Genomic DNA, 27,255 nt, shown 5'->3' on the forward strand with positions numbered 1-27,255 from the left:
TGACTTAAGGTTGATTTGAAAGCAGTGACCTGTGTTTAGTTATGGTCAGTAGGGGAAAGTGGGGAAATTGGGCCAAAGGGTTAGTTGAACAATCCCATGTTTCTAGGAAACCGTATACAAAATGAATCGTGTGACCAAATATTTACAGTGGCTTCAGAAAGTATTTACACCCCTTGACTTTTTCCACATTTTGTTGTGTTACAGCCTGAATTTAAAATATTTTGTGTTACTGATCTACACACAATACCCCATAATGTCAAAAGTGGAATTATGTTTTTAGAATGTTTTACAAATTTGGCAAGCCTAAATAAGTTCAGGAGCAAACATTTGCTTAACAAGTCACAAAATAAGTTGCATGGCCTCACTCTGTGTGCAATAGTAGTGTTTAACATGATTTGTTAATGACTACCCCATCTCTGTAACCCACACATACAGTTATGTAAGTTCCTTCAGTGTAGCAGTGAATCTCAGACACGGGAGGTATGTGGCAGGGTCTACAGTCAATCACAGGCAACAAAAGAAAAACCAGCCCTGTCGCGGACCACCATGTCTTGCTCCCAGACAAACTAAACAACTTCTTTGCTCGCTTTGAGGACAATATAGTGCTACTGACAAGGCCCGCTACCAAAACCTGCGGGCTCTCCTTCACTGCTGCCAACGTGAGTAAAACATTTCAACGTGTTAACCCTCGCAAGGCTGCAGGCCCAGACAATATCCTTAGCCGCGTCCTCAGAGAATGCGCAGACCAGCTGGCTGGTGTGTTTACGGACATATTCAATCAATCCTTATCCCAGTCTGCTGTTCCCACATGCTTCAAGAGGGCCACCATTGTTCCTGTTCCCAAGAAAGCTAAGGTAACTGAGCTAAATGACTACCGCCCCGTAGCACTCACTTCCGTCATCATGAAGTGCTTTGAGAGACAAGTCAAGGACCATATCACCTCCACCCTACCTGACACTCTAGACCCACTCCAATTTGCTTACCCAATTGGTCCACAGACTACGCAATTGCAATCACACTGCCCTAACCCATTTGGACAAGAGGAATACCTATGTAAGAATGCTGTTCATTGACTACAGCTCAGCATTTAACACCATAGTACCCTCCAAACTCATCCTTAAGCTCAAGACCCTGGGTCTACACCCTGCCCTGTGCAACTGGGTCCTGGACTTCCTGACGGGCCGCCCCCAGGTGGTGAGGGTAGGTAACAACATCTCTACCCCAATAATCCTCAATACTGGGGCCCCACAAGGGTGCGTTCTCAGCCCTCTCCTGTACTCCCTGTTCACCCATGACAGAGTGGCCATGCACACCTCCAACTCAATCATCAAGTTTGGAAACGACACTACAGTGGTAGGCTTGATTACCAACAACAACGAGACGGCCTACAGGGAGGAGGTGAGGGCCCTCAGAGTGTGGTGTGAAGAAAATAACCTCACACTCAATGTCAACAAAACAAAGGAGATGATCGTGGACTTCAGGAAACAGCAGAGGGAGCACCCCCCTATCCACATCGACGGGACAGTAGTGGAGAGGGTGGAAAGTTTTAAGTTCCTCGGCGTGCACACGACTAATATCAGTAGCATTGTCAAAGCTGTATAAAAAAAGTTGCCAAACAAGCACACATACCAAACGATGTGTTTACAATACCGCGTTGGTGAAAATAGACAAAATCATTAGGGTGAGGCACATGAGCTACTAACAGCTTACTACACAACATACACTTAGTATTACTTTCTTAGCTACAGTATACATTTCTCCTTTGCATATTACATCATTTATGCAGCAGCATACAAGACATTTATGGACTCACCCTGTAAAGGTGGCACAGTGGTCCTTTGTTGGCAAATATTGTCATCAATCAGTCTGGCATTCTCTGGTTTTATGGTGGGAACTCAGGGGAAAAAACACAGCCACTCCATTGAACAGCAGGCTAACATTAGAGGTTTCTTTGCAATGCTTGCAGTTAACCACTGATTTCTTCCAAACGACTCATTGTGCAAATGTGCGATTTCCAACTTGTTGTGTAATCTTTATGTACAATGACCGATGAGCATCGATAAGTTATAATTTCTCTTCATTATTTCTCTTCATTGAACAAGGATTTAAAAGGATTTGCCAGTAGATTGCCAACTTGATGACAACTGATGATTACTTATACTTTGAAAGTAAGATGTTGACATGATCAGTCCAATCAAAGCTACTGTAGATATAATGTGATTTGATTTCATTCTATCTGTGGCCAATGACCTTGAATGGGCACTTCTAATATAACTCTATGGCAGAACTCAAGAGGCTAAAATTTCAGAGCTCTAACTTTAGAATTGGAGATTACGTACTGTCCCATGAGTGACAGAAAACTGAGCCAATCATGACAGAAAACTGAGCCAATCAGGCCCAACTCTCTGTATTTTCTGCTGGCTAGCCCCACCACCACCGAAAGCACTGAGCTAGGCTGAAACACCTGCATTTTGGAGCTGCCTTACTCAAGAAAGCAAAAAAGAGACCATGTTTGTATGCTGTTTTATTAACTCAATTACATTTTTTTCCATTGTTTGCAAACTGATATGTGACACGTATTAATGCCAAAATAACATTTATAACAATTATTACTAATTATAAATTTTTTACCTAAAAGTGTGGCGCTCAAAACAGGTGCCCTGAATGACGGGTCGCCACTGACCAGGAATCATTAACTCCATTCAGACGTGAGACAATTTTTTCTGGTCAGGGGGACAGAACATAATTAGAAATAATTTGTAGACGGTCTAATTTGTAGACCGCTAGAATGCCAATAATGTTGACTAAAACATTATAATTTCTATCCTTGCTCACAATTGTATACGATCACATCTCTCCATTATGCGTGGGAATATTTGGGAACAGATTTCTTCAATTAAAAATCACTTGGATCCAGGGGTTAAAGCCCCTCAAAAAATCCCTCGACTGAAATTGATCTCAGATCGATTGTCTGGGGCCAAGTTAACCTCCCCTCATGTAAGAAAGTCATGACCATCAAGCTGTTAGGAAAAGACAACAATTTTGTTAGAACCCCTCTGAATCAGAGTGAGAGGTGCGGAGGGCTGCCTTAATCGACATCCACGTCTTCAGAGCCCGGGGAACAGTGGGTTAACTGCCTTGCTCAGGAGCAGAACAACAGATTTTTACCTTGCCAGCTCTAGGTTTCGATCAAGCAACCTTTTGGTGACTGGCCCAGCAACTAAGGATTCTAGCTTTAAATGTAGTCTAATATGCTGATTAGACCGGGCGTGCGTGTGCCATCACAAGCATGTTGATTTTGTCCACCCACACCAGACGCAATCAGGTTGAAATATCAAAGCGAACTCTAATCCAACTATATTAATTTGGGGACAGGTAGAAAAGCATTAAACATTTATGGCAATTTAGCTAGCTAGCTTGCTGTTGCTAGCTAATTTGTCCTGGGATATTAACATTGGGTTGTTATTTTACCTGAAATGCACAAGGTTATATGGCGGTTGGCAACCAACTTTAAAGGTGCATTACCACAACCAACTGGGCTGGAGTGTGGAGCTCAGTTCATCTTTCAATTACCGACATATGCTCCTAAAAACCAATGAGGAGACAGGAGAGGACTTGCAACGCATCAATCGTCACAAATAGAACCAAGTTCTATTTTAACGCCTGACTCTGCAGACTCTCGTTAACGTGCACAAGCAGTGTTGGTGCATGAATAAATATCATGTGTACATTTATTTTGCAACGTGGGTGGTGTGGTCAGCATGTAAGCCAGTACAGTATCAGTGTCAATATACTAATAACTGAAAGAGTAGCCTGAGTAAGTTATACAAGTAAGTTTGCTTTTCTGAATTTTTCCAGTTTGTGCACTCAAAAACAATATAAATGTTGATCAAAGGAAATGTGAGCAATGACAACATGTTGTGTTATGGAGAATCATTTTTTTTGTTTTGATTAGAAAGTGAGTAAAAATCTAAATATGGACATGGACACTGAGGATGACACGGGTTTCTCAACCCATAACACTAATTCAACAACACTTAGAAAAATACATTTATCTGTTTATTCTTTGAAATACATGAACCAAAGGCTTATTTTTCATTTCATATAATCATTTCACAATTCACACTTCCTTATCTTTCCACTAACACAATCAATAAGTACTATCTGAACAGCTTTGTTGCAATCTCATTGCCTAGTGCTGCGCTGATCTCTGTGTACATGGTATTGTATATGTGAATAATCAGAAGGTGTACAAGTACCATCCACTGCAAGAGAACCTAAATAGCCATCACTAGCCAGCTAGCACCCGGTTACTCATCCCTGCACCTTAGAGGCTGCTACCATATGGAATCACTGGTCACTTTAATAAAATGGAACATTAGTCACTTTCATAATGTTTACATACTGTTTCACTTATTTCGTATACAGTTGAAATCGGAAATGTACATACACTTAGGTTGAAGTCATTAAAATGCGTTTTTCAACCACTCCACAAATGTATTGTTAAAAAACTATAGTTTTGGCAAGTCAGTTAGGACATCTACTTTGTGCATGACACAAGTAATTTTTCCAACAATTGTTTACAGACAGATTATTTAATTTATAATTCACTGTATCACAATTCTAGTGGGTCAGATGTTTACATACACTAAGTTGACTGTGCCTTTAAACAGCTTGGAAAATTCCAGAAAAGGATGTCATAGCTGTAGAAGCTTCTGATAAGCTAATTGACATAATTTGAGTCAATTGGAGGCGTACCTGTGGATATATTTCAAGGCCTACCTTCAAACTATGTGCCTCTTTGCTTGACATCACGGGAAAATCAAAAGAAATCAGCCAAGACCTCAGAAAAGTTGTAGACCTCCACAAGTCTGGTTCATCCTTGGGAGCAATTTCCAAACGCCTGAAGGTACCACGTTCATCTGTACAAACAATAGTACGCAAGTATAAACACCATGGGACCACACAGCTGTCATACCGCTCAGGAAGGAGACGTGTTCCATCTCCTAGAGATTAATGTACTTTGGTGCGAAAAGTGCAAATCAATCCCAGCAAAGGACCTTGTGAAGATGCTGGAGGAAACAAGTACAAAAGTATCTATATCCACAGTTAAATGAGTCCTATATCGACATAACCTGAAAGGCCACGGAGCAAGGAAGAAGCCACTGCTCCAAAACCGCCATAAAATAGCCAGACTACAGTTTGCAACTGCACATGGGGACAAAGATTGTACTTTTTGGAGAAATGTCCTCTGGTCTGATGAAACAAAAATAGAACTGTTTGGCCATAATGTCATTATGTTTGAAGGAAAAGGGGGAGGCTTGCAAGCCGAAGAACACAATCCCAACCGTGAAGCACGGGGGTGACAGCATCATGTTGTGGGGGTGCTTTGCTGCAGAAGGGACTGGTGCACTTCACAATACAGATGGCATCATGAGGGGGGAAAATGATGTGGATATCTTGAAGCAACATCTCAAGACATCAGTCAGGAAGTTAAAGCTTGGTCGCAAATGGGTCTTCAAAATGGACAATGACCCCAAGCATACTTCCAAAGTTGTGGCAAAATGGCAAAAAAGGACAACAAAGTCAAGGTATTGGAGTGGCCATCACTAAGCCCTGACCTCAATCCCATAGAAAATTTGTGGGCATAACTGAAAAAGTGTGTGCGAGCAAGGAGGCCTACAAACCTGACTCAGTTACACCAGCTCTGTCAGGAGGAATAGGCCAACATTCACCCAACTTATTGTTGGAATGTTGTGGAAGGCTACCCTAAACATTTTACCCAAGTTAAACAATTTAAAGGCAACGCTACCAAATACGAATTGAGTGTATGTAAAATTATGACCCACTGGGAATGGGATGAAAAAACTAAATGTCTCTACTATTATTCTGACATTTCATTCTTAAGATAAAGTGGTGATCCTAACTGACCTAAGACCTTTGAAAAGGCTGGCAAGTACATGTGAGTTTGCACGATTTCTTGATGATGCTTTCCGAGACAAGTTTGTATGTGGTCTCACAGGTGAAGCATATCACAGAAGGAAACCTTTAAGAAAGCCTGTGATATAGCACTTGGACTCGAGCTTGCCCACAGGGATACTATTGAGCTATCGGGACATGCAGAACGTCAGAAAGGTGTTCACACGGTCAGTGATGCACGTGGTGAAAAAAGCTCACAAAAGTCACACTTTTTTCAGTCCTGTCCTCAAGGTTACACAAGAACAAAGCAGCCCACATCTCAAAGGTCTAAGCCAAGTTGCTACAGATGTGGGGGAGATAATCATCAGCACAGTGAATGGCGATTCCAAAAGGAAAAGTGCCACAATTGTGGAAAGGTTGGACATTTACAGAGAGTGTGTAAAGCCTCGAAACGCACAGCAAGATCGCACAAAGTGTCAGACGCAGCACAAGAAGAGGAAGGTACAACTGAAACAGTAGTGGAACTGTTCACAGTGTACACAGCTCAACAACTAAAAGATGGAATCTATCTCAACATGGAGTTAGCGGGAAAACAGGATAAAATGCAGCTGGACACCGGAGCGTCTGTATCTCTGGTTCCAGAGAGACTCTACAAAGAAAAACTGAGAGTGTCCTCTTCAGCCCGCGTCCATCCGCCTTTCTTCATACACTGGTGACACTATTCCTGTCACGAACCCCGCTTCCTGAGTCTGTGTTTGCCTGTGTTTCTGTCCTGGAGTATGTTTCCGGTGTCCTGGAACGCACCCTGTCTGGTTGCCGGGCAGATTAGCTTGTTGGGAGATCGATGTTCACCCGCACCTGTATCCCATCAGTAATCTGCACACCTGTCCTGATCATCACCTCTCCCCTTCAAAAGCTCTGACCTGACATCCATTCCCTGCCGGATCGTTAGCCATGAACAGTATGTTGTGCCATAGTATCAGCCTCAAGTTGGATAGAATTTGTTTTGTTGTTTTGTACGTCTTGCTTGCCTTCAACTTACCTCCGTTTGTTCTGTCTTCAGTTACTCACCCGGATCATTTACCCCATTCCCGCCTGGTCATCGGAGGATTCCGCTTCCCCATTGGATCCACCTATTTACTCCCATCAACTCACCACCGCTGCCCGCTACGCCACCTGGATGTATCTACCCACTCACATTCACTTGTAAATAAATACTCACCTTCTTCCTACTCTCCTTGTCCTGGTCTGCTTCTGGGTTCGATTTTGAAGAAACGTGACAATTCCTGTGTTAGGGCAGATCCAGGTACCAGTCCGGTATGAGGGAAAGGAGTGGACGCTACCGCTTGTCATTGTTAAAGGAGAAAAATTAGCCTTGCTAGGCAGAAACTGGCTACAAAAGATCAAGTTGAACTGGGGAGAAATCTTCAGTCTGAGAAATGACAAACCAGTGAGTCAGGCTACACTCACTAACATGCTGGAGAAGCACAAAGATGGCTACGGTGAAATACAAGACTTCACAGCAAAAGTCAGAGTGCAAGAAGGAACCAAGCCTATCTTTCACAAACCACGTACAGTTCCCTATGCCCTTAAGGAAGCAGTAGAGAAGGAACTGGACCGCCTACAGAAGAATAACATAATCACGAAAGTAGCGAGGAGCGACTGGGCCGCTCCGATTGTTGTAGTCCCAAAGAAAGACAAGACCGTCAGAATGTGCGGTGACTACAAGGTCACAGTAAATCGCTGCATACTACCAGAGGAATATCCACTACCAAACGCTGAAGATCTGTTTGCCACTCTATCTGGTGGGAAGGTTTTCAGTAAGCTGGACCTGGCATTCGCTTATCAGCAACTGAAGCTGGATCCGGAGTCAGAACAGTATCTGACCATCAATACACACAAGGGGCTATTCAGATTCAATCGCTTGGCCTATGGAATCTCGACAGCTCCAGCGATATTCCAACAAACAATGGATCAGATCTTGGACGGTATAGACCATGTTGTGTGCTTCATGGACGACATCCTCGTGTCAGCACCAACCATTGGAGAGCACCTTGTAGTGCTGGACAAAGTGATCTCAAGACTGGAGAAATACGGAGTGAGAATGAAACGCAGCAAGTGTGAGTTCCTCCAGGACTCAGTGGAGTATCTCGGATACAAGATTGATGCACAAGGCCTGCACCCAACCAACAGCAAGGTGGAAGCAATCGTAAACGCTCCAGCACCCACAAATATCTCAGAGCTGAGGTCATTTTTGGGGCTCCTGAACCATTACGGAAAGTTTGTGGCAAACTTGTCCACATTGTTGCATCTGCTTCACCAACTGCTGCAGGCCGATACAAAGTGGAATTGGTCCCCACAATGCGAAGAAGCATTCAAGACTTGCAAACAGCATCTGCTAAAGAGCAAGTGGCTTGCCCACTATAACACAGAGATGAAGCTGAGACTCGCGTGTGATGCATCTCCATACGGAGTAGGAGCCGTCATCTCACATGTTCTACCGTCAGGTGAAGAACACCCTATTGCATTTGCATCACGGACTCTGTCACCAAGTGAGAAAAATTATGCTCAAATTGAGAAGGAAGCCCTGAGCATAATATTCGGAGTGAAGAAGTTTCACAAATACCTCTACGGAAGGAAGTTCCAACTGCTGACAGATCACAAACCTCTGTTGGCCATCCTTGGACCAAAATCAGCTATACCAACCCTTGCTGCACTTCGAATGCAACGTTGGGCTCTGATATTGTTAGCCTACGACTACGAGATTGAGTACAGACGATCCAGTGATCACGCAAATGCCGATGCACTATCAAGACTACCATGCAATAGTGACTCCGACAGTGAAGATGATAGAGCAGTCTTCCAGATCACTCTCATTGATGAACTGCCCATATCTGCTTCTGACATAGCAGAGGAAACAAGGAAAGACCCAGTGCTTTCCAAAGTCTTGGACTTAACATTAGGCGGTTGGCCAACCTTCGTAAATGACGATAACCTTTGTCCATTCATCAACAAGAAAGACCAGTTGTCCACTGATCAAGGGTGTGTTCTGTGGGGATCAAGGGTGGTGGTACCTCACAAATTCCAGAGGAGACTGCTATCTGACCTGCATGAGGGACATCCAGGGATCACTCGAATGAAAGCACTCGCTCGCAGTTATCTGTGGTGGCCTGGACTGGATCAGGACATTCAACAGCATGTAGGCCACTGCTCACCTTGTGAAGCTGTTCGCAACACGCCTGCTGCTGCACCTCTTCATCCATGGTCCTGGGCTGATACACCTTGGGAATGCATCCATGTGGATTACGCCGAAATTGACAAGCAACATTTCCTTGTTGTCGTCGATGTCCATTCCACGTGGATGGAAGTGTTCCCTACTCAACTGACCACAGCTGAGAAGACCATCAATCTTCTCAGACACCTGTTTGCATCCTTTGGACTAGTCAAGGAGCTCGTATCGGACAATGCCCCCCCCCCGTTTACGTCAAACGATTTTGAAATGTTTCTCAAGAACAACGGAGTAAGGCACATTTTTTCCACCTTTATTTAACCAGGTAGGCTAGTTGAGAACAAGTTCTCATTTGCAACTGCGACTTGGCCAAGATAAAGCATAGCAGTGTGAACAGACAACACAGAATTACACATGGAGTAAACAATTAACAACATCCTGTCACCACCTTACCATCCGGCATCAAACGGAGCAGCGGAGAGAGCCGTGCAAACCTTTAAGAAGGCCTGGATTAGACTCGAGGTTCAGTCTGTGCCCATCCACCAAAGGCTTCCCCGGTTCCTGTTTACTTACCGTAACACCCCACACACAGTAACGGAATGTACACCAGCTGAACTGTTTCTGAAACGCCAACCACGTACCCGCCTGACATTGTTGAAACCAGACTTGTCAAGCACTGTGGCAAAGCACCAGCTACAGCAGAAGAAAGCTCATGACAGACACTCAAAGACTGTCAGAGAATTCAAAGAGGAAGAGAGGGTGATGGTACGTGATTTCAGACACCCCAAGCGCCTGTGGAACTCAGGTGTGATCTTGCAACGCAGAGGACCTTTGACTTACCAAGTCCAAATTGGTCATCGCCAGGTCAACGTTCATGTGGATCATCTGCTACGGTCCAACGCCCCAGCAGAGACATGCCGAGAGAACAAGAACAATAACGACTTTGTTAAGCTTCACTACAAGGCTAGGAATCCAAACCAGTAGGGATTGTAGAAAATGATCAAATCAATTGAAAGCTATTTTACAGAGCTTTTCATGTTTCATTCAGAGATCCCAGTGCACCCTAGAGGGCCAACATGCCCAAACACATTTGTAAGAAATTCAAAAGTTGTCACTGCGTTTTTGCTTCATCAGAGAGGAACAATATTTCATCTAGGAGCTTGTTTCACAAATGCAGATTAAATACATCCAGGACAAGGTTTAATTCTGGTTTAGTTAATCCACATTTCAATATTTCCTAGCACAACTGTAATATTTGTGTTGTGGAGAAATGACCAGGCAGGAGACGGGAGTACAGTTAGTTTTCGTTTAGTCCAAAACCCCTCGTGCTCTACAGTTCGCGGCATTCCAGTGCGCATGTGCATTTCCTATTAGGTGTAGCAACGTAACACTGCCGTAATGCATTACTGCTTAGTAACAGCACAGTAACTAATATAAACAGATGTAGATCCCAGATACTACTACTTCATATGTAAGGTCCCCTCAGTTGAGCATTGAATTACAAACACAGATGCAACCACAAAGACCAAGGAGGTTTTCCAATGCGTCACAAAGGGCACCTATAGGTAGATGGGTAAAAAAAAAAAAAGGCAGACATTGAATATCCCTTTGAGAATGGTGAAGTTATTAATTACACTTTGGATGGTGTATCAATACACCCAGTCACTGCAAAGACACAGGCTTCCTTCCTAACTCAGTTGCCGGAGTGGAAGGAAACCGCTCAAGGATTTCACCATGAGGCCAATGGTTAACTTAAAACAGTTAGAGTTTAATGGCTGTGATAGGAGAAAACTGAGGATGGATTAACGACATTGTAGCTACTCCACAACACTAACCTAGATGACAGACTAAAAAGTAGGACGTTTGTACAAAATAAGATTCCAAAACATGCATCCTGTTTGCAATAAGGCACTTAAGTAAAACTGCAAAAAAGGAGGCAAGGAAATTAACTTAATGTCCTGAATACAAAGCGTTAAGTTTGGGGCAAATACAACACATCACTGAGTACCACACTTCATATTTTCAAGCATTGTGGTGGCTGCATGATGTTACAGGCATGCTTGTCATGGGCAAGGACTAGGGAGGTTTTTTAGAGCTAAGCATAAGCAAAATCCTAGAGGAAAACCTGGTTTACAGTAACAGACACTGGGAGACAAATTCACCTTTCAGCAGGACAATAACCTAAAACACAAGGCCAAATATACACTGGATTTGCATACCAAGACAACATTGAATTTTCCTGAGTAGCCTAGTTACAGCTTTGACTTAAATCTGCTTGAAAATCTATGGCAAGACTGTCTAGCAATGATCAACAACCAACTTGACAGAGCTTGAAGAATCAACAAAAAAAAAGAATGAGCAAATATTGTACAATCCAGGTGTGCAAAGCTCTTAGAGACTTACCCAGAAAGACTCACCACTGTAATATTTGTCAATTAAATTTCAATACATTTACAAAATTCTAAAAACATGTTTATTTACTTGGTCATTATGGGCTATTGTGTGTAGATGGGTAATGTGTGTGTTTTTTAAATACATTTTTGAATTCAGGCTGTAACACAACAAAATGTAGAATAAGTCAAGGGGGATGAATACTTTCTGAAGGCACTGTAAAAGCCCAACAGTGTTCCGATAGATCACAGTATCAAAAATAAACACCATTAAAAAGTCCTGGATTTCTGAGTTGATTGAATGATTAGTTGTTGTTGCCGCACCAGAGATGCTTGTGTCAGTATGGCATTACAGGATGTTGACACAGGTCTGCAGTATAGACTGCTTTTGTGTAAGAAACTAGTAATGGATCGATCTGTGCTGCAATACCAACTTTTGGTTGCCAGCACCAAATTTCACCCATTTACACCCATTTCTCCTGTATCCCATTTTCACTCTGGTGATTGTGAAACACAGAAGAGGAAGATCACAGAGGTAAAACTCTCTTTGTAGTCCAATGGTTGATAAGATGACTGTAACATCCTTTAACTGCATAGTGCGGTTCATTCATCGTTTTGTTGTAGTATAAAAACATTTTATAATATCAGCTATATTCAGCATTAAAATAAGCCAATTAAGACCACATTTTTCTTATAAGCTCTAATTGTGAATATAGTTTTTAGCACATCCATAGACAGAATAACTAACATATCTCTGACTCAATACACACTGAGCATACAAAACATTAGGAACACCTGCTCTATCCATGACATACAGTCGTGGCCAAAAGTTTTGAGAATGACACAAAAGGACCAGCTGACATCATGTCAGTGATTCTCTCGTTAACACAGGTGTGAGTGTTGACGAGGACAAGGCTGGAGATCACTCTGTCATGCTGATTGAGTTCGAATAACAGACTGGAAGCTTCAAAAGGAGGGTGGTGCTTGGAATCATTGTTCTTCCTCTGTCAACCATGGTTACCTGCAAGGAAACACGTGCCGTCATCATTGCTTTGCACAAAAAGGGCTTCACAGGCAAGGATGTTGCTGCCAGTAAGATTGCATCTAAATCAACCATTTATTGGATCATCAAGAACTTAATGGAGAGCGGTTAAATTGTTGTGAAGAAGGCTTCAGGGCACCCAAGAAAGTCCAGCAAGCGCCAGGACCATCTCCTAAAGTTGATTCAGCTGCGGGATCGGGGCACCACCAGTACAGAGCTTGCTCAGGAATGCCAGCAGGCAGGTGTGAGTGCATCTGCACACACAGTGAGGCGAAGACTTTTGGAGGATGGTGTCAAGAAGGGCAGCAAAGAAGCCACTTCTCTCCAGGAAAAACATCAGGGACAGACTGATATTCTGCAAAAGGAACAGGGATTGGACTGCTGAGGACTGGGATAGTCATTTTCTCTGATGAATCCCCTTTCCGATTGTTTGGGGCATCCGGAAAAAAGCTTGTCTGGAGAAGACATGGTGAGCCCTACCATCAGTCCTGTGTCATGCCAACAGTAAAGCATACTGAGACCATTCATGTGTGGGGTTGCTTCTCAGCCAAGGGAGTGGGCTCACTCATAATTTTGCCTAAGAACACAGCCATGAATAAAGAATGGTACCAACTCATCCTCCGAGAGCAACTTCTCCCAACCATCCAGGAACAGATTGGTGACGAACAATGCCTTTTCCAGCATGATGGAGCACCTTGCCATAAGGCAAAAGTGATAACTAAGTGGCTTGGGGAACAAAACATCAATATTTTGGGTCCATGGCCGGGAAACTCCCCAGACCTTAAACCCATTGAGGACTTGTGGTCAACCCTCAAAAGGCAGGTGGACAAACAAAAACCCACAAATTCAGACAAACTCCAAGCATTGATTATGCAAGAATGGGCTGCCATCTGTCAGGATGTGGCCCAGAAGTTAATTGACAGCATGCCAGGGTGGATTGCAGAGGTCTTGAAAAAGAAGGGTCAACACTGCAAATATTGACTCTTTGCATCAACTTCATGTAATTGTCAATAAAAGTCTTTGACACTTGTGAAATGCTTGTAATTATACTTCAGTATTTCATAGTAACATCTGACAAAAATATCTAAAGACACTGAAGCAGCAAACTTTGTGAAAATTTATATTTGTGTCATTCTCAAAACTTTTGGCCACAACTGTAGACTGACCAGGTGAATCCAGGTGAAAGCCTTGAGACATAGATTGTTTATATGTGCCATTCAGAGGGTGAATGGGCAAGACAAAATATTTAAGTGCCTTTGAATGGGGTATGATAGTAGGTGCCAGGAGCACAGGTTTGTGTCAAGAACTGCAACGCTGCAGGGTTTTTTCTCACTCAACAGTTCCCCATGTGTATCAAGAATGGTCCACCACCAGAAGGACATCCATATCAACTTGACACAACTGTGGGAGGCATAGGAGTCAATATTTGGAAGGTGTTCTTAATGTTTTGTACACTCAGTGTACATGTCAGGATATGTCAAGGTTAGGAATCACTGCTAGTCAGAGCCTGCTGCTAGCTAGGTTAACACAGGTATATTGTAGGGCTCAGTCAGTGTTATGTGCTAGGCTATGTGCTAAGCTAATAAAGCATGTTGGTAGGGTTGCCAGACCAAACTCATTACCGGAGATAATAAACATCCTCAACTGTAGTGAGGAGTATAACTGTTACCGTCTGGTGTATCAGTGAGGAGGGAACCTGGTTAGAGTAAGTGCTCATGTTCAAGTCAGTCAGTGCATGCTTGTCCCCTCTCCAGGGACTGATAACTAATGTGCTTAAGGTCACTTGAGTGTACATTTCTGGAAAAAAGTTAGAGAGGAGCCATTTGTTTGTTTACGTCAGATGTAGGAGATCCCAGTCCTAGAGGGCCGCAGTGTCAGCAGGCCTTTGTTCCAGACCAGCACTAACACACCTGATTGAACTAATCATGGTTCAACATTAATAGAAGAAGCCTGTACACACGCTGGCCCACCTCAGTAGTCACCCATCCCAGGTCTACTTAGTGGTGGTGGCAGGCACGCTGACAGAGAGGTTCCTGCGGGCAGCGTTGGTGACCTGGCGCTGCTGGGTCAGGAAGGACTGAACTGGGGGCACCATGGAGATGGAGCGACCCCCGAGACGGGCCTCGATCGCCAGCTTCTGGAAGCTCAGACTCTGAAGGGGGTGGAAGACATGCAACAGGAATGTTTAATTGAGTTGGAACAAAAGCTCTGTATAAGTAACATTTGTAAAAAGGTACATTCCTGTCCTTTATTTTCAAAAGAAAATACAACGTGTCTATTCTGACTACATGTTCTAACCTTGTTGTACCATGCTGTTACAATCAGCTTCTCTTCATACTCTCTCAGCTTTGCCTGCTCACACTCCCTCTACAGCGAGAGACACAGAGAGAACGAGAGAGACGATCAATACAAGAGGTTGTGAGTGCATTGTGAGATAAGTACTATGGATCCCCATGTCAATGAATGCCTCATGGCTAATGGTTAAGGGCCAAAGTTCAGGGCCAGGGGTTAAAGATCCGTGTTACCTCCAGGCTGAGGATCCTCTTGTCTCTGTCCGTCAGCTGGTTCTTTAGAGCCTGGATCTCTGCTGTGGCTGGGTTCAGCTTGGGGTCCAATGCACAGATCACCTACAGCACCGAGACAGAGATATCACTGGTGGGAGCAGCAGCAAAGAGAGGCATGTTCTTTTTCTGCACTTGTTATTTTTTGTCCAGCTGCTAGTTGGATGTGAGAAGAATGAATGAATGATTAAGGAATCACATTGCGTGCTTTCTCCAGGTACATCTTGTATCTCTCCTCCATGGCTCTCATGTCATCATCCTTCTTCTTCAGAGCAGCCATCAGCTCATCCAGTCTCAGAGCTAAGGGACAAACGGACAACACTCACTGGGGTTACTCCGTACTATACCGCCATTGTTGTGGTCGCGTTATGGTTGTTGTAGTTGTACTCACAGGTCTGTGTGTTGTCTGGCTGCAAGTCCTCCAGGAGTTCTTTCTTCTTCATGATCTCATCCTGCGCCTCATTCAGTTGCACCCTGGATAATAAAACACCTTACTTTTTAAATGTCTCTGTCAGGAGGAAGTATGGCTGTGTTTATACAGGCACCCCAATTCTGATAATTTCCCCACTCATTTTGACCAATCACATCAGATCTACTCACACCAGATCTTTTTCAGAGCTGATCTGATTGGTCAAAAATATCAATTAGTGAAACAAAATATCCGAATTTGGTTGCCTATGTAAACGCAGCCATAGAGGTCTCACAAAGCAGTATGGACCATACTTACATATGAGCATCCAGTTTCCTCTTCAGGTGAGACTGCAAACAAAGAGCAGTTGTAAGATAGCGAACACACAGATACTGTTACCTCACAGCTGCTACTGTACATATGAGAGGCAGTATTATGCAATATTTAGGGTTAATGTTCGATATAGCGGTATCCTATAAAGTTATATGTCTGGTTGAACTCACGTCATCAGTCTTGGCTCCCTGGCCCTGTAGGGCTTTCTGTAAATCCTCTACCTGCTGCTGCAGCTCAGTGACCCTCTCCCTGCTTAACCTGGAAGTACATCAGACACACAGGAAGTACATCACAGTCAAACCGGAAGTAAAAAACACACACACAGCTTACCTGTTGTCAGTGTCCAGTTCAGAGCAGGTTCTGTGTGCCACCTCTAGCAGGGTCTGTAGTTCAGAGATCTTGTCATTTTCTGATCCCTCCTGCTGCACACGCAACATCTTATTCTCATGCTGGAGCCGGATAATCTTCTCCCTGTATTGACAAGGACACACACAGTTAGTGCAGTCAGTGTCTCACACACAAAACAAACAACTATTAAATTACTACCTGTACTCTACAGGTAGGATCTCAGCAGCAAGGTTATCATGGGTTGGACTACCAGCTGGCATCCCTGCCATCCCTGTGGAGAAACAGAGAGCAGATCAGTAGCCACGTGTCTCTGTAGGCTTCAGAAAGACACAGGCGGTGTTCGAAACTGTGATGTATCATGGGTAAATTGTGACTAACTGATCTGAAAATAACATTGAGTAGTTATTTATTTATTTAACTAGGCAAGTCAGTTAAGAACAAATTCTTATTTTCAATGACGGCCTAGGAACAGTGGGTTAACTGCCTGTTCAGGGGCAGAACGACAGATTTGTACCTTGTCAGCTCGGGGTTTGAACTTGCAACCTGCCGCCCCAAAAGTTATGAAGCATGGTGATTTGTAGATCAGTCAGTCTCGACTAGCCTTTAAAGTCGTCGGCAATGTCGAACGCGCCAACACTTTATCAACGAAAACCAAACCTCAACTACAGTAAATCTGTTTTCCAATCATATGCAGCACCAATCAGTCTACATTGTCAATGTGATGGTCCAATGAGCTACCTGCTTGTAGGAGCTGGTCCTGTTGAGCCTGGTTACATCGCAGCTCCTCATTGGTCTCCTTCAGAGAGTCTCGCTCAATGATGATCCTCTGATGACCATCATCATCAGGAGACAAGTCAACAGCATTAGATTATTGTTAAAACATTCCTTCCCCTAATGTGTTTGCATGTCAGGGGGATCAGGTAGGTTGGAATAGAAAGTGTTAGGATCCAGTCTGTACCTCTTTCTCCCTCATCACGGCGTCATGTTTCTCTTCAAACTTCTTCTTTTCGTAAGCAAGGTTGTCTGCCCGCCGAGACTCCTCTGACAACTTCCGGTACAGCTCCTGGACCTGGTAGGAAACAGGAAGTAGATTTAGTAAGCCCCCTGATTGGCTGTTTGCCATTCCAAAATTATGTCTCCTCAGAGACGATTTGCTAAGTAAGGGCAAAAGCGTCAGAGTTCCGGCATATTGCTTTTCCCAACCCAGTTCTGTCAGACCCACAGGGCAGAAGGGAGGGGACACCTTTAGGAATTATTCTGTTTCCAGTATATTCTCAGGCATGTCTCACCTGTCTCTTGTATGTCTCTAGCTGTGCACGGGCAGTGTTAGCCTTGCGTAGCTCCTCCTCCAGACTGACAGTGTTGTGCATGTAGGTCATGTTCTTCTCTTCCAGAAGTTTGACTTGTCTTCTCAGATCTCCCAGGTCCTCCAGTTTACGCCTGTATGTCTCCACTGACGCCTCCAGCTTCACAGCATGGTCCGAACAGCTCCTACAGACATTTATAATTTATTTCATTTAATTGAATTGATAAAGATAAATAAATAAATAAAACAGGCAAATCGATTAAAGCAAGGGCCTAAACAACACATTCTTACTGGTCTTACTGTAGGCCGTCATTGTAAATAAAGCATTTGTTCTCAACTGACTTGCCTAGTTAAATAAAGGTTACATACCCTTACCTCAAACTGACTACTTCCTCTCTCCCACTCCCATTTATACACATTCCAGGTAGTGATGCACATCTCAGAAGATCTGATGATTACAACTGAAATAAAGGACCTAGAACGCCACCAAACACACCTGAGGATATCGAGTTCGTCTTTAAGTGCTCGTGACTCCTCTGCCAGGCTGGTGAGTTCGTCGTTACGATGCTGAACCTCAATCAGCTGCTTCTCCAACTCCTCACAGTGGATACGGTTGTCATCCTTAGCTGCCTCTAGCCTACACACACACACACACACACACACGCACACACACACACACACAAACACACACACACACACACACACACACACACACACACACACACACACACACACACACACACACACACAGAGGGAGAGAGACATCTGTAAGTGCTGTGATGAATAACTCTAAGAGTCGTTCCAGTGCGATTTGTTTTCACGGACACATGACACACACACACACCTAAAGTTCTCCTCCTGTAGTGTCTCTAGCTGTATCTGTAGCTGGCTGTGTTTCCGTCCGGAGGGCGTGCTCGGGTCATCAAACGAGTCCAGCTGATTGGCTCGGTCCGTCAGCACGTCGTTCTCAGCTAATAGGCTGTTCCGCTCCTCCTGAAGGACCGTCACCTGACAAGGGTCAAACTAGGGTCAGAGGTGGGCTGTGTCTTAATCCCAAAATATGAATTAGTAGCGAGAACATTAAGCTCCAACCCCCATTTTTTTTTTACAGTTTATCCATTAAGGAGGGACCACATGGTCACAGATGCCTGAAGAATGGGGAGAAAGGTAACTAAAAGAGTCTTTGAGAGATGTGATAAGCATCAATTCATCTCTAGTGGGAAAGACCCGTTCTCACCAACTGTTCAACAAACAAAGCATCATTATTACACCCTGAAAGTACAGTGCAGTGAAGCCACACAAAACCTTCAACAACATCTTGACTAATAGGTTGAAAGGCTGGTTAGTTATTCTCCCTGACACAGCCTCTCCTCTGTTCATTAGTCATGCTTTATGTCAGAGACAATACTTGGGAATAGAAGCTTTGTGTGTGTGCATAAAAAAAAAAGTTTATTCAACCCAGTGTCTTCTCTCCACCTGTTCCCAAACACTACAAATGAACACACCACGTAGTTTAAATGAGTGATACGTTAGCGACAGAGAACACGACAGGGTATAGATATTTTAATCCGCCTCTGCAACCAGGCATTAGATGTTTTTTGTCCGCCTTGACGACGAGTAGCCATGTTGACTTACCTCTCTGTGTGTCCTTGAAGAGAGACACTGGTGATCTACTGTAACAACTCGATCTGGAGACACGAGAGGCCCATACAACATGGACTTGACCTAATCAGTAACCAGTAGCAGAAATGTGTCCTGTACTATGGTTTTCCCCAGCCAGACAGAGCAGGGTATGGCAGAGAGAGCAGGTAGGGGGAGAGTAGTGGCTTTGTCTGTAAAACCACAGCCCTTCTGCTACACCAGCCACAGACAATAGCCTCTGGCATCACAGCACATAACACAGACCCAGTTTATACAGTACCAGGGTTGTGTGTGTGTGTCATTGATATTTGGCATCCTCGGCCACGTACATAGGCTTACAGTATGTGACCTTCAGATTGCAAGCCTGCCGTTATGGGCAGCCTAGCTGTGTGGAGGTGAAGGTGCTTTTTGTTTCCTTAAGTGTCCTCGTATGAACAACCTTTGAAATGTATGAATCATTTATGAGGTAATGTGATTTGTGGATTCAAATAAAGTATTTAAAATCTGCATATACCTGTACGTCGAGTTCCTGACAGCGCTGGGCTAGCTCCTCCTTTTCTGCCATCAGATCTGCCAGGTCCTCGAGAGCCTTCTTCAACTAGACACACACACACACACACTTAACAATACAGCTCTAAAGCCTACTTCAGCAGCTCCAAGGAGAGATGAGTAATATCGCAGTACTAATTAAAGAGTCTAAGACAAGCAGTCAACTATTGAGAGATACGCAAACAACAACAACTATAATAAAGACAACGGCATTCTATTAGATACCTAGCACAGTGGATCTCCTCTCACTTCTTGTTCCAGGTCCTCCAGTGTCAACATTAGAGAGATATGAACTGTCAGCAACAACACAACAGACTATTAGAGGCCAAACACAGTGGATCTCCTCCTCTCACCTGTGATTCTACGTCCCCCGGTGGCTCTGCTCCAAACTGGGCCATGTTCTCTTTACTCATCAGCTAACAGAGAGAGAGAGAGAGAGAGAGAGAGAGAGAGAGCGCGACATGGTACAGGTTTGGTTAGAGCCAACGTCAATCCTACTCATTCACACGCCACAGGTGTGACTTTCTAACGCCAAAGAGATGTCATGACATGTACTTTATCAACATCACAGTATTGGTAACTGGATTTGTTAACACAAATGGGCAATTGTAAGATCCTACCGTGCATGACAAACTATTTGAAATCAATCAGAGAGAATGGCCCTGGTCAGGCCAAGCCTCACCTCCTGAAGGGCTGTCATCACCACATGCTGTACGGACTCCTCCAGAGTCATGATGATCTGGATGTACTCTGGAGAGGAAGAGAGAGAGCGGAAGGAAGGGAAACTAATATGTGCACATAGTTTCTGTTTTGGGTGCCAGTCTGTGACTGCACCATGTGCGTGTGTGTGTGTGTGTGTGTGTGTGTGTGTGTGTGTGTGTGTGTGTGTGTGTGTGTGTGTGTGTGTGTGTGTACAGTGCATTCGGGAAAGTATTCAGACGTTTTCCACATTTTGTTACGTTACAGCCTTATTCTAAAATGGATTAAATAAAACATTTTCTTCATCAATCTACACACATTACTCTTGAGTGGAGTCCACCTGTGGTAAATTCAATTGATTGGACATGATTTAAGGTCCCAGAGTTGACAGTGCATGTCAGAGCAAAAACCAAGCCATGAGGTCAAAGGAATTGTCCGCAGAAAATAAATGGCTGTGCAGTGACGCTCCCCATCCAACCTGACAGAGCTTGAGAGGATCTGCAGAGAAGAATGGGAGAAACTCCCCAAATACAGGTTGCCAAGCTTGTAGCGTTATACCCAAAAAGACTCAAGGCTGTAATCGCTGCCAAAGATGCCTTAACAAAGTACAGAGTAAAGGGTCTGAATACTTATGTAAATGGAATTTTAAAAAAATGTTTTAATAATTTTGAAATGTCTGAAAACCTATTTTTGCTTTAACATGATGGGGTATTGTATGTAGATTGAGGGGGAAAAAACTATTTCACCAATATTAGAGTAAGGCTGTAACAAAATAGTGAAAAAGTGAAAAAAAAGTGAAGGGTGAAAGGGTCTGAAAACTTTCCGAATACACTGTGTGTGTGTGTGTGTGTGTGTAAGCGTAATACCTTGCTTGCGTTCACATTTGACAGCACAGCCCAGTGTGAGCTGCAGCAGTCGTCCCAGTTCTATAGGGTCTGAGTGTTCTGCCACCTTCACCAGGTCTGGCAGGGGGAACTCCTGGATCTGCTGGCTCAGGACCTAGTGACATAGAAAGAGAATATAACAGTTATAACTAGACATTAAACAGTTATTACCTGGACCAGGTCTGGGAGGGAGAAGTCTGAGATCTGCTGGCTCAGGACCTGGTGACATAGAAAGAGAATAGAACCAGACATAAAGGGTTTTAAATCAGTGCTTCTACTAACCTCATTGTAGTAATCCACCATCATCTGAAGGATCTTCTTCAGGTTGTTCATCTGGAGAAAGAAGTTACACACTCATCACTCTACAAAAAAACAAAGTTTACACCTCAAAGAATCTCCTCACTGTGAGCTATGGAAACATTTAGAGTGAGTCTTCTCTGATATGGAGAGGATATCTGACAGGCCAATGGCTGGCTAAAATACTGACAGGGCCAGCAGAGAGCAGTCGCACTGGCTTTTTAGGTCAGTAGGGGAGGGAAAGAAGGAGGGAGAGGGGAAGGAGGGATGGAAGCAGAGAGGAAGGAAGGAAGGATTGCAAGGGAATTAGGGATGGAAGTACAGAGCGAAAGAGGGAGGGGAGAGAAGGGATGGACAGAAAGAGGTATGTATGGAGTTCAGCACCTTCAGTCTCCAGTTATTCCCAACATCTTCTTTAATGCGACCAAGCCAACTCTCACTGAACCACGCTGGATCTCTGCATTGCACAACACACACACATGCATAAGCATTGGACAAAAAAAATGTCTACTAAACAACCGTATTCAAATCAGAAAATATCCAACCCCAGAATCTGACTGGGCTTTATACCCGACTCCAGTGTGTTTAATATTCAGCCAGGGTAAGACTGTCAGTAAAAATGCATGTCTCTGCAGCCTGGACATATATTGTGTATTGTGTGTGCGTATGCATGTTCTTCACATCTGATGCAGGGCCTGAGAAACGGCAGCTCCAGTGGTCAGCTCCTCTACAGTCGTACATGGTGCTGCAGTGTTGAAGGTCTGGAGCTGAGGGTGATACAAACGGTGAGAATAGCACAGGTTAGAGTAGAGACCGAGGAGAAGGGGAGACGCTGGGACAGGAATGAGAAAAGGGGGAGGCAGTTGGAGAAACTGATATCGATCTCCATTTGCATTCATCGTATAGCATCAAGTTGCAAAGCCTGTCGTGAACCATCAATCACATGTCATGGGTGTGCAGATAGAAAAGAGACAAACCTTGGTCAGAAAGAGGAAGCTTGTGTGTATTGAGACTGAGAGACAGCCCCAGAGAGAGATGATTCTAAGCTCTGTTACTGTGGATTTGTGAATAATTCACCCTCCAGGACTGTTCTCCATGATGTCAGATGACCACTAGCCTCAGCTCCCAGGCTTCCCTCACGAGGTGAAAGCCTGTGACAAAGGTTGAGACCTCTAATTGTAATCAGTAATGTAACTTTTGGATTACCCAAACTCAGCAACGTAAACTGGTTACTTTCAGATTACTTTCCCCTTCAGAGGCATTAGAAGACAAAAAGTATCCATCAAACGCTGTTACGGATACAAGTATCCTGTGTGTGTTTTTCTTTTCTCTCCTTCTCCCCTCACAGGTGGAAATCATCACTCCCCAATCAGTCACCAATCAATCATCAATCAGAAGACACACCTCCTCCTGTTTCCTACCCAATCACAGTTCCTTTCCCTTGGTTTAAAACCCCTGTCAGTTGTTTGCTCTTGAACTCAATCTCTCTGTAAATGCCATGTCTGTAGGTCTTGCTGTTTCACTCTCTCTTTATGTATTGACCTCTTTGTTTGAGCACCTCCATATCACTTTGTCCTCATCTGTGAGTATTGTTTTTGGTTATGTTGTTTGTTTGCTGGTGGGAAAAGGGGGAAACAAGATAAGTCGCCCATGGGCATACACTACCCGTAGGTTAACTTTGTTAAATACACTAGTTAGAACTGGGCGGACCACCTACTTGTTTTGGTTAGTTAGCTGTTGTTGAAAGTCTATCTTAGGGGTGTTTTTGAATACTTATTTATTTCCTTGGGTCTAGCTCAGCCCCTTTTCCTGCTCCCCCATTAATGTGTGTTTTCAAATAAACCCTGAGTTTGACGGTAGATTTCAGTTGTCGTGGTTATTTCGTTCTCACTTTTATTTTGTCACTATTATAAATTGCATGAGTTATGTTACGGGTCTCATTACCACCCCCCCCCCCCCCCCTAGACTGTCAGGTCAAAAGGGATTTGTAACATTGTATGTGGTCAGACTCACTCAGTTGGAACACACTTAAAAATGTGCTCCTTTTTTATGCTGATTTTAATTGAGAACAGTGGTGCTGAGTGATTAACATTGGTTTCGGTTATTAACAGTTGAGGGTATACGCAGCAGGTATACAACTTATACCCACTCAGTAGCGGTGCGTGGGTAAAATCACTGGGGAAGCCAAGCCGATTCTGATGGTTTGATTATAATCATTGGCCAGTACAGAGAATTAAGTAAAACTATAAGTCGAAATCCTTATCTCCATGCATGGCTAATGGAAAGGCCCAATTTTAGCTAGCTAGCTCGCTAGCCACCAGAGGACAACAACACAACGAGATACAGCAAATCAAGTTTTTCTGTCAATGATGTATGTCCTCAATGGGATTTGATAGGCGTGATGCCAAAACCCAAGCGGGCTTCCCATGACTTTTTTTTGTTGTTGCGGCAGGACCATTCACAGTTGCGCTCACTCAGTTTAGTTCAACGCTGATGACACTGTACTTTTTTTGTCAGGGGAGGCCAGATGCTCGCTGGCTTCCCTCGCCTTCAATGCTACGGGCGGCAACAATGTCATCCTCGTTTAGACCAAACAGCATCAGATGGCCTACACGTAGAGAGACCGGGAGGCTGTTTCACTGGCTCGGATGCTTTCTACTGTGAGATACATTCAGCCTCTTGCGAATAGAAAAAATTATGAAACAGACTAAATAATATTTTAGTGAATTAGATTTTTTTTCAATTTTGGGGGGGGGGAAGCCTGGCTTCCCTTGGCATCCAGCCTATTTTAGTTTCCCATACGATACAGTGTAATCCATTTGATCAAATGTATTTGCAGATACGAATAGTAAATAAAGTTCAGTTACAGCTTATTTTGACAAAGTAGAAACAAAAGATATAACCAGCCAGCTGCACAGGTGAAATGATTTGCCGTATTCCTAAACAAAAGCACCAGTGCATGAACAATTGTAAAGGATGAATTGCATAAATAAATATTTTTTGAAAAATATTCATGACAAGATATACAACAGTAATTTGTTGATTGTATCAAACACTGTTTTGCTCTTATACGCGTGCCTTAACGCATTAATCAATCATCTTCTCTTTGGCACATTTTTACATGGCACATATTACTTTCTTCTCCAACACTTTGTTTTTGCATTATTTAAACCAAATTGAACATGTTTCATTATTTATTTGAGGCTAAATTGATTTTATTGATTTATATTAAGTTAAAATAAGTGTTAATTCAGTTTTTGTTAATGTCATTATTACAAATAATAACGTAAAATTAAATCTGCCGATTAATCGGTGTCGGCGTTGAAGAATCATAATCGGTCGACCTCTAGTTTTAACGTTTAGAAAGGTAAAAAATGATCACTTGAAAAATGGTTTTCGAAACATGTTTCACATCAGATATAATTATTCAAATAAAATAAAAATACTTACTGTAGCAGATTTGGGGCGGCAGGTAGCCTAGTGGTTAGAGCGTTGGACAAGTAACCGAAAGGTTGCAAGATCGAATCCCAGAGCGGACAAGGTAAAAAATCTGTCGTTCTGCCCCTGAACCGGAAGGCAGTTAACCCACTGTTCCTAGGCTGTCATTGAAAGTAAAAATTTGTTCTTAACTGACTTGCCTAGTTAAATAAAGGTAAAATAAAAAACATTTGCACAGATCCATATGCTGTGTGCCTCTAATTGACAAACTACCCTTCCTGCCCAGTTGCCTAATTAACACAGGTGGTCTGTCAACAAGCGTTGTAACATGGAGATATGGCCGTGTGGGAACACTAACCATAACCCTATAAAAAAGGTGGAGTTATTGAACCTTTTTGTTTTAATGAAAATGTTTAATTTCTCACTGACATGAAAGAAATGTTTCCAAAACCATACCGCTAGTGATGTGTTAATGTTTAGACCAGCAGATCAATTGACCTAAATGTATGTTTCGAGTTAGAATAGTAGAATACAATTATGGAATTTGGTTGCATCAGCATTTTTTCTCATGTTGTCACTGACAGTCACTCAATTAGCCCATGTCACCTAACATGATTTAGATTGGTAAATTACTTTAGCCAGGTATGTAATCATGGTTAAATTACCAACTGGTTTTTACCCTCGCTGAGATCAAATACAAAACTGCAAATTTCTCCCCACCCTAAGGCAAAATGTGTAGAATTACAGGAAATGAACTATAAAACTGCACATTTTTCTCTACATCCCATGGCAATGTGTAGAACTGCAGGTAATTAACTGTAATACTGAAAATGGTTTCTCTCTGCTGTCAAGAGGGCTGCTAAAATGTTTTGCTTGCAACATTTCACTTGGGGCCCCCAAAAAACTAGGACCAGCTGTGACTGCATGTGTGTATGGATGGGGGTAAACAGAGCAGTGAGCCACTGCGGCCAGTCTTGATGACTGCAGATTTTTTGTGGCACCCACCCCCATCAAAGTTGCCCATCCCTGGTTTAGAGCAAGCGTCCTGGCTCCTAAAGCGCACCCTCCCTAGCCTAAAGGTTAACGTTTATGAATGGGCAAACACTAACCTACCTGCCATAGGTAAACGATACCGTCATCAGTAAGACAGTAGACATTCATGCAATCAGACGCTTTTTAGAGCGCTCTCTGAATGAACAGCGGAAAGCATTGACATACTTACCCATATAGCAAGGCTCTCACACAACACCACTTTGTCAGTCTCCATTTCTCCGCGTCGGGTAAGGCTAGACATGATTGTTCACTGCACCTGTCAACAACGACGCGGTTTCCCTTCCCTCTGCATTTGACCTCACCTGCAGCGGTTGGATCTCTAGAGCTAACTGTGTAATGTAGGCATGTTTCCTGGTCACTACGCTGTAAAAGCCCCGTGAGTTTCTACGTGAATAGCCGCCGCTTTTACGTTTTCGGTTGAGACGGATCAGGGATTGACGGGATAAATAGCAAGAACGAGGAATGAAACGCCTATGGCACTGAGCTGACTGTAACAGACAGACCAATCAGATTGAATATCCGACTGACTGACAGGGCTGTGGGGATACGATGGAGCCAGTCACATAACAAAATCAAATGTTGGTTAACCTCTTATCTGAGTTTCTCTCCCTATTTCAAGATTTCTCCTCGACCTCAACCATGGTAAAGAGTCATGTGAGGAATTAACCTTTAATTACAATTTAGTTTGACACAAATAGAATTAGGGAAACTCAGGTGCCTGGTCTCATGAGAAGAAAATCTCCATCCTCCTTTACCAAACCCAGGGCCGGATTAGGCACTGTTCGCAGACCCAGATTGAGTTAAATCCTGGACTAAAAATCACTTTCATTTGAGATTTTCTATTAAGCATGCTTAGTCCAGGAGTAGGCTTAATCTTAGTTTGGGAAAATATTATCAATACATAAATAGATAAATGACTGATATTGGCACATTTTGTCTCTTGTGTAATAAATTCTATGCATAAATGTATATTGGATTAAGCGCACAACTTTTCTCTAACTGTTAGTTATGTTCCAACATCACTTTCATTTGAGATTTTCTATTAAGCATGCTTAGTCCAGGAGTAGGCTTAATCTTAGTTTGGGAAAATATTATCAATACATAAATAGATATTTATCTATTAGTCATTTATCTATTTATGTATTGATAATATTTTC

General features: G+C 43.3%; 1 protein-coding gene across 3 annotated transcripts; it reads right to left on the reverse strand.

The window, feature by feature from the left end:
- Positions 1–13,800: 13,800 nt before the first annotated feature.
- LOC109897502 (protein Hook homolog 1-like) lies at positions 13,801–26,538 on the reverse strand. 3 transcript variants are annotated; one of them, XM_031833413.1, is made up of 22 exons: positions 26,268–26,538; positions 22,289–22,374; positions 21,992–22,064; positions 21,593–21,643; positions 21,293–21,425; positions 20,410–20,477; positions 20,081–20,143; positions 19,693–19,776; positions 18,382–18,545; positions 18,034–18,174; positions 17,521–17,722; positions 17,190–17,300; positions 16,970–17,057; positions 16,430–16,502; positions 16,214–16,354; positions 16,054–16,141; positions 15,869–15,900; positions 15,533–15,615; positions 15,341–15,441; positions 15,106–15,207; positions 14,879–14,947; positions 13,801–14,732 (listed from the first exon to the last, which is right to left on the reverse strand). In XM_031833413.1, exons 1-22 carry the CDS (start codon positions 26,337–26,339, stop codon positions 14,574–14,576), a joined length of 2,184 nt encoding a protein of 727 aa, XP_031689273.1. In that variant the 5' UTR covers positions 26,340–26,538; the 3' UTR covers positions 13,801–14,573. The 3 variants fall into 3 exon arrangements, with proteins under 3 accessions (XP_031689273.1, XP_031689274.1, XP_031689272.1); XM_031833414.1 differs by lacking the exon at positions 26,268–26,538 and adding an exon at positions 22,585–22,980 and having other exon boundaries at positions 21,992–22,374; XM_031833412.1 differs by lacking the exon at positions 26,268–26,538 and having other exon boundaries at positions 22,289–22,578.
- Between the last annotated feature and the right edge of the window lie 717 nt (positions 26,539–27,255).

Source organism: Oncorhynchus kisutch, linkage group LG10 (assembly GCF_002021735.2).
Source record: "Oncorhynchus kisutch isolate 150728-3 linkage group LG10, Okis_V2, whole genome shotgun sequence".
Taxonomy (NCBI): domain Eukaryota; kingdom Metazoa; phylum Chordata; class Actinopteri; order Salmoniformes; family Salmonidae; genus Oncorhynchus; species Oncorhynchus kisutch.

What these genes read in the sequence shown, in the direction of transcription:
- LOC109897502 (XM_031833412.1), bottom strand. Translation starts at nt 22,506, where the DNA reads ATGAATGCAAATGGAGATCGATATCAGTTTCTCCAACTGCCTCCCCCT. An exon ending in CAAATGTGAACGCAAGCAAG is followed by an intron (nt 20,478 to 21,292) that starts GTATTACGCTTA and finishes CTTCCTCTCCAG; the next exon opens with AGTACATCCAGATCATCATG. An exon ending in CGGGGGACGTAGAATCACAG is followed by an intron (nt 19,777 to 20,080) that starts GTGAGAGGAGGA and finishes GTGTGTGTCTAG; the next exon opens with TTGAAGAAGGCTCTCGAGGA.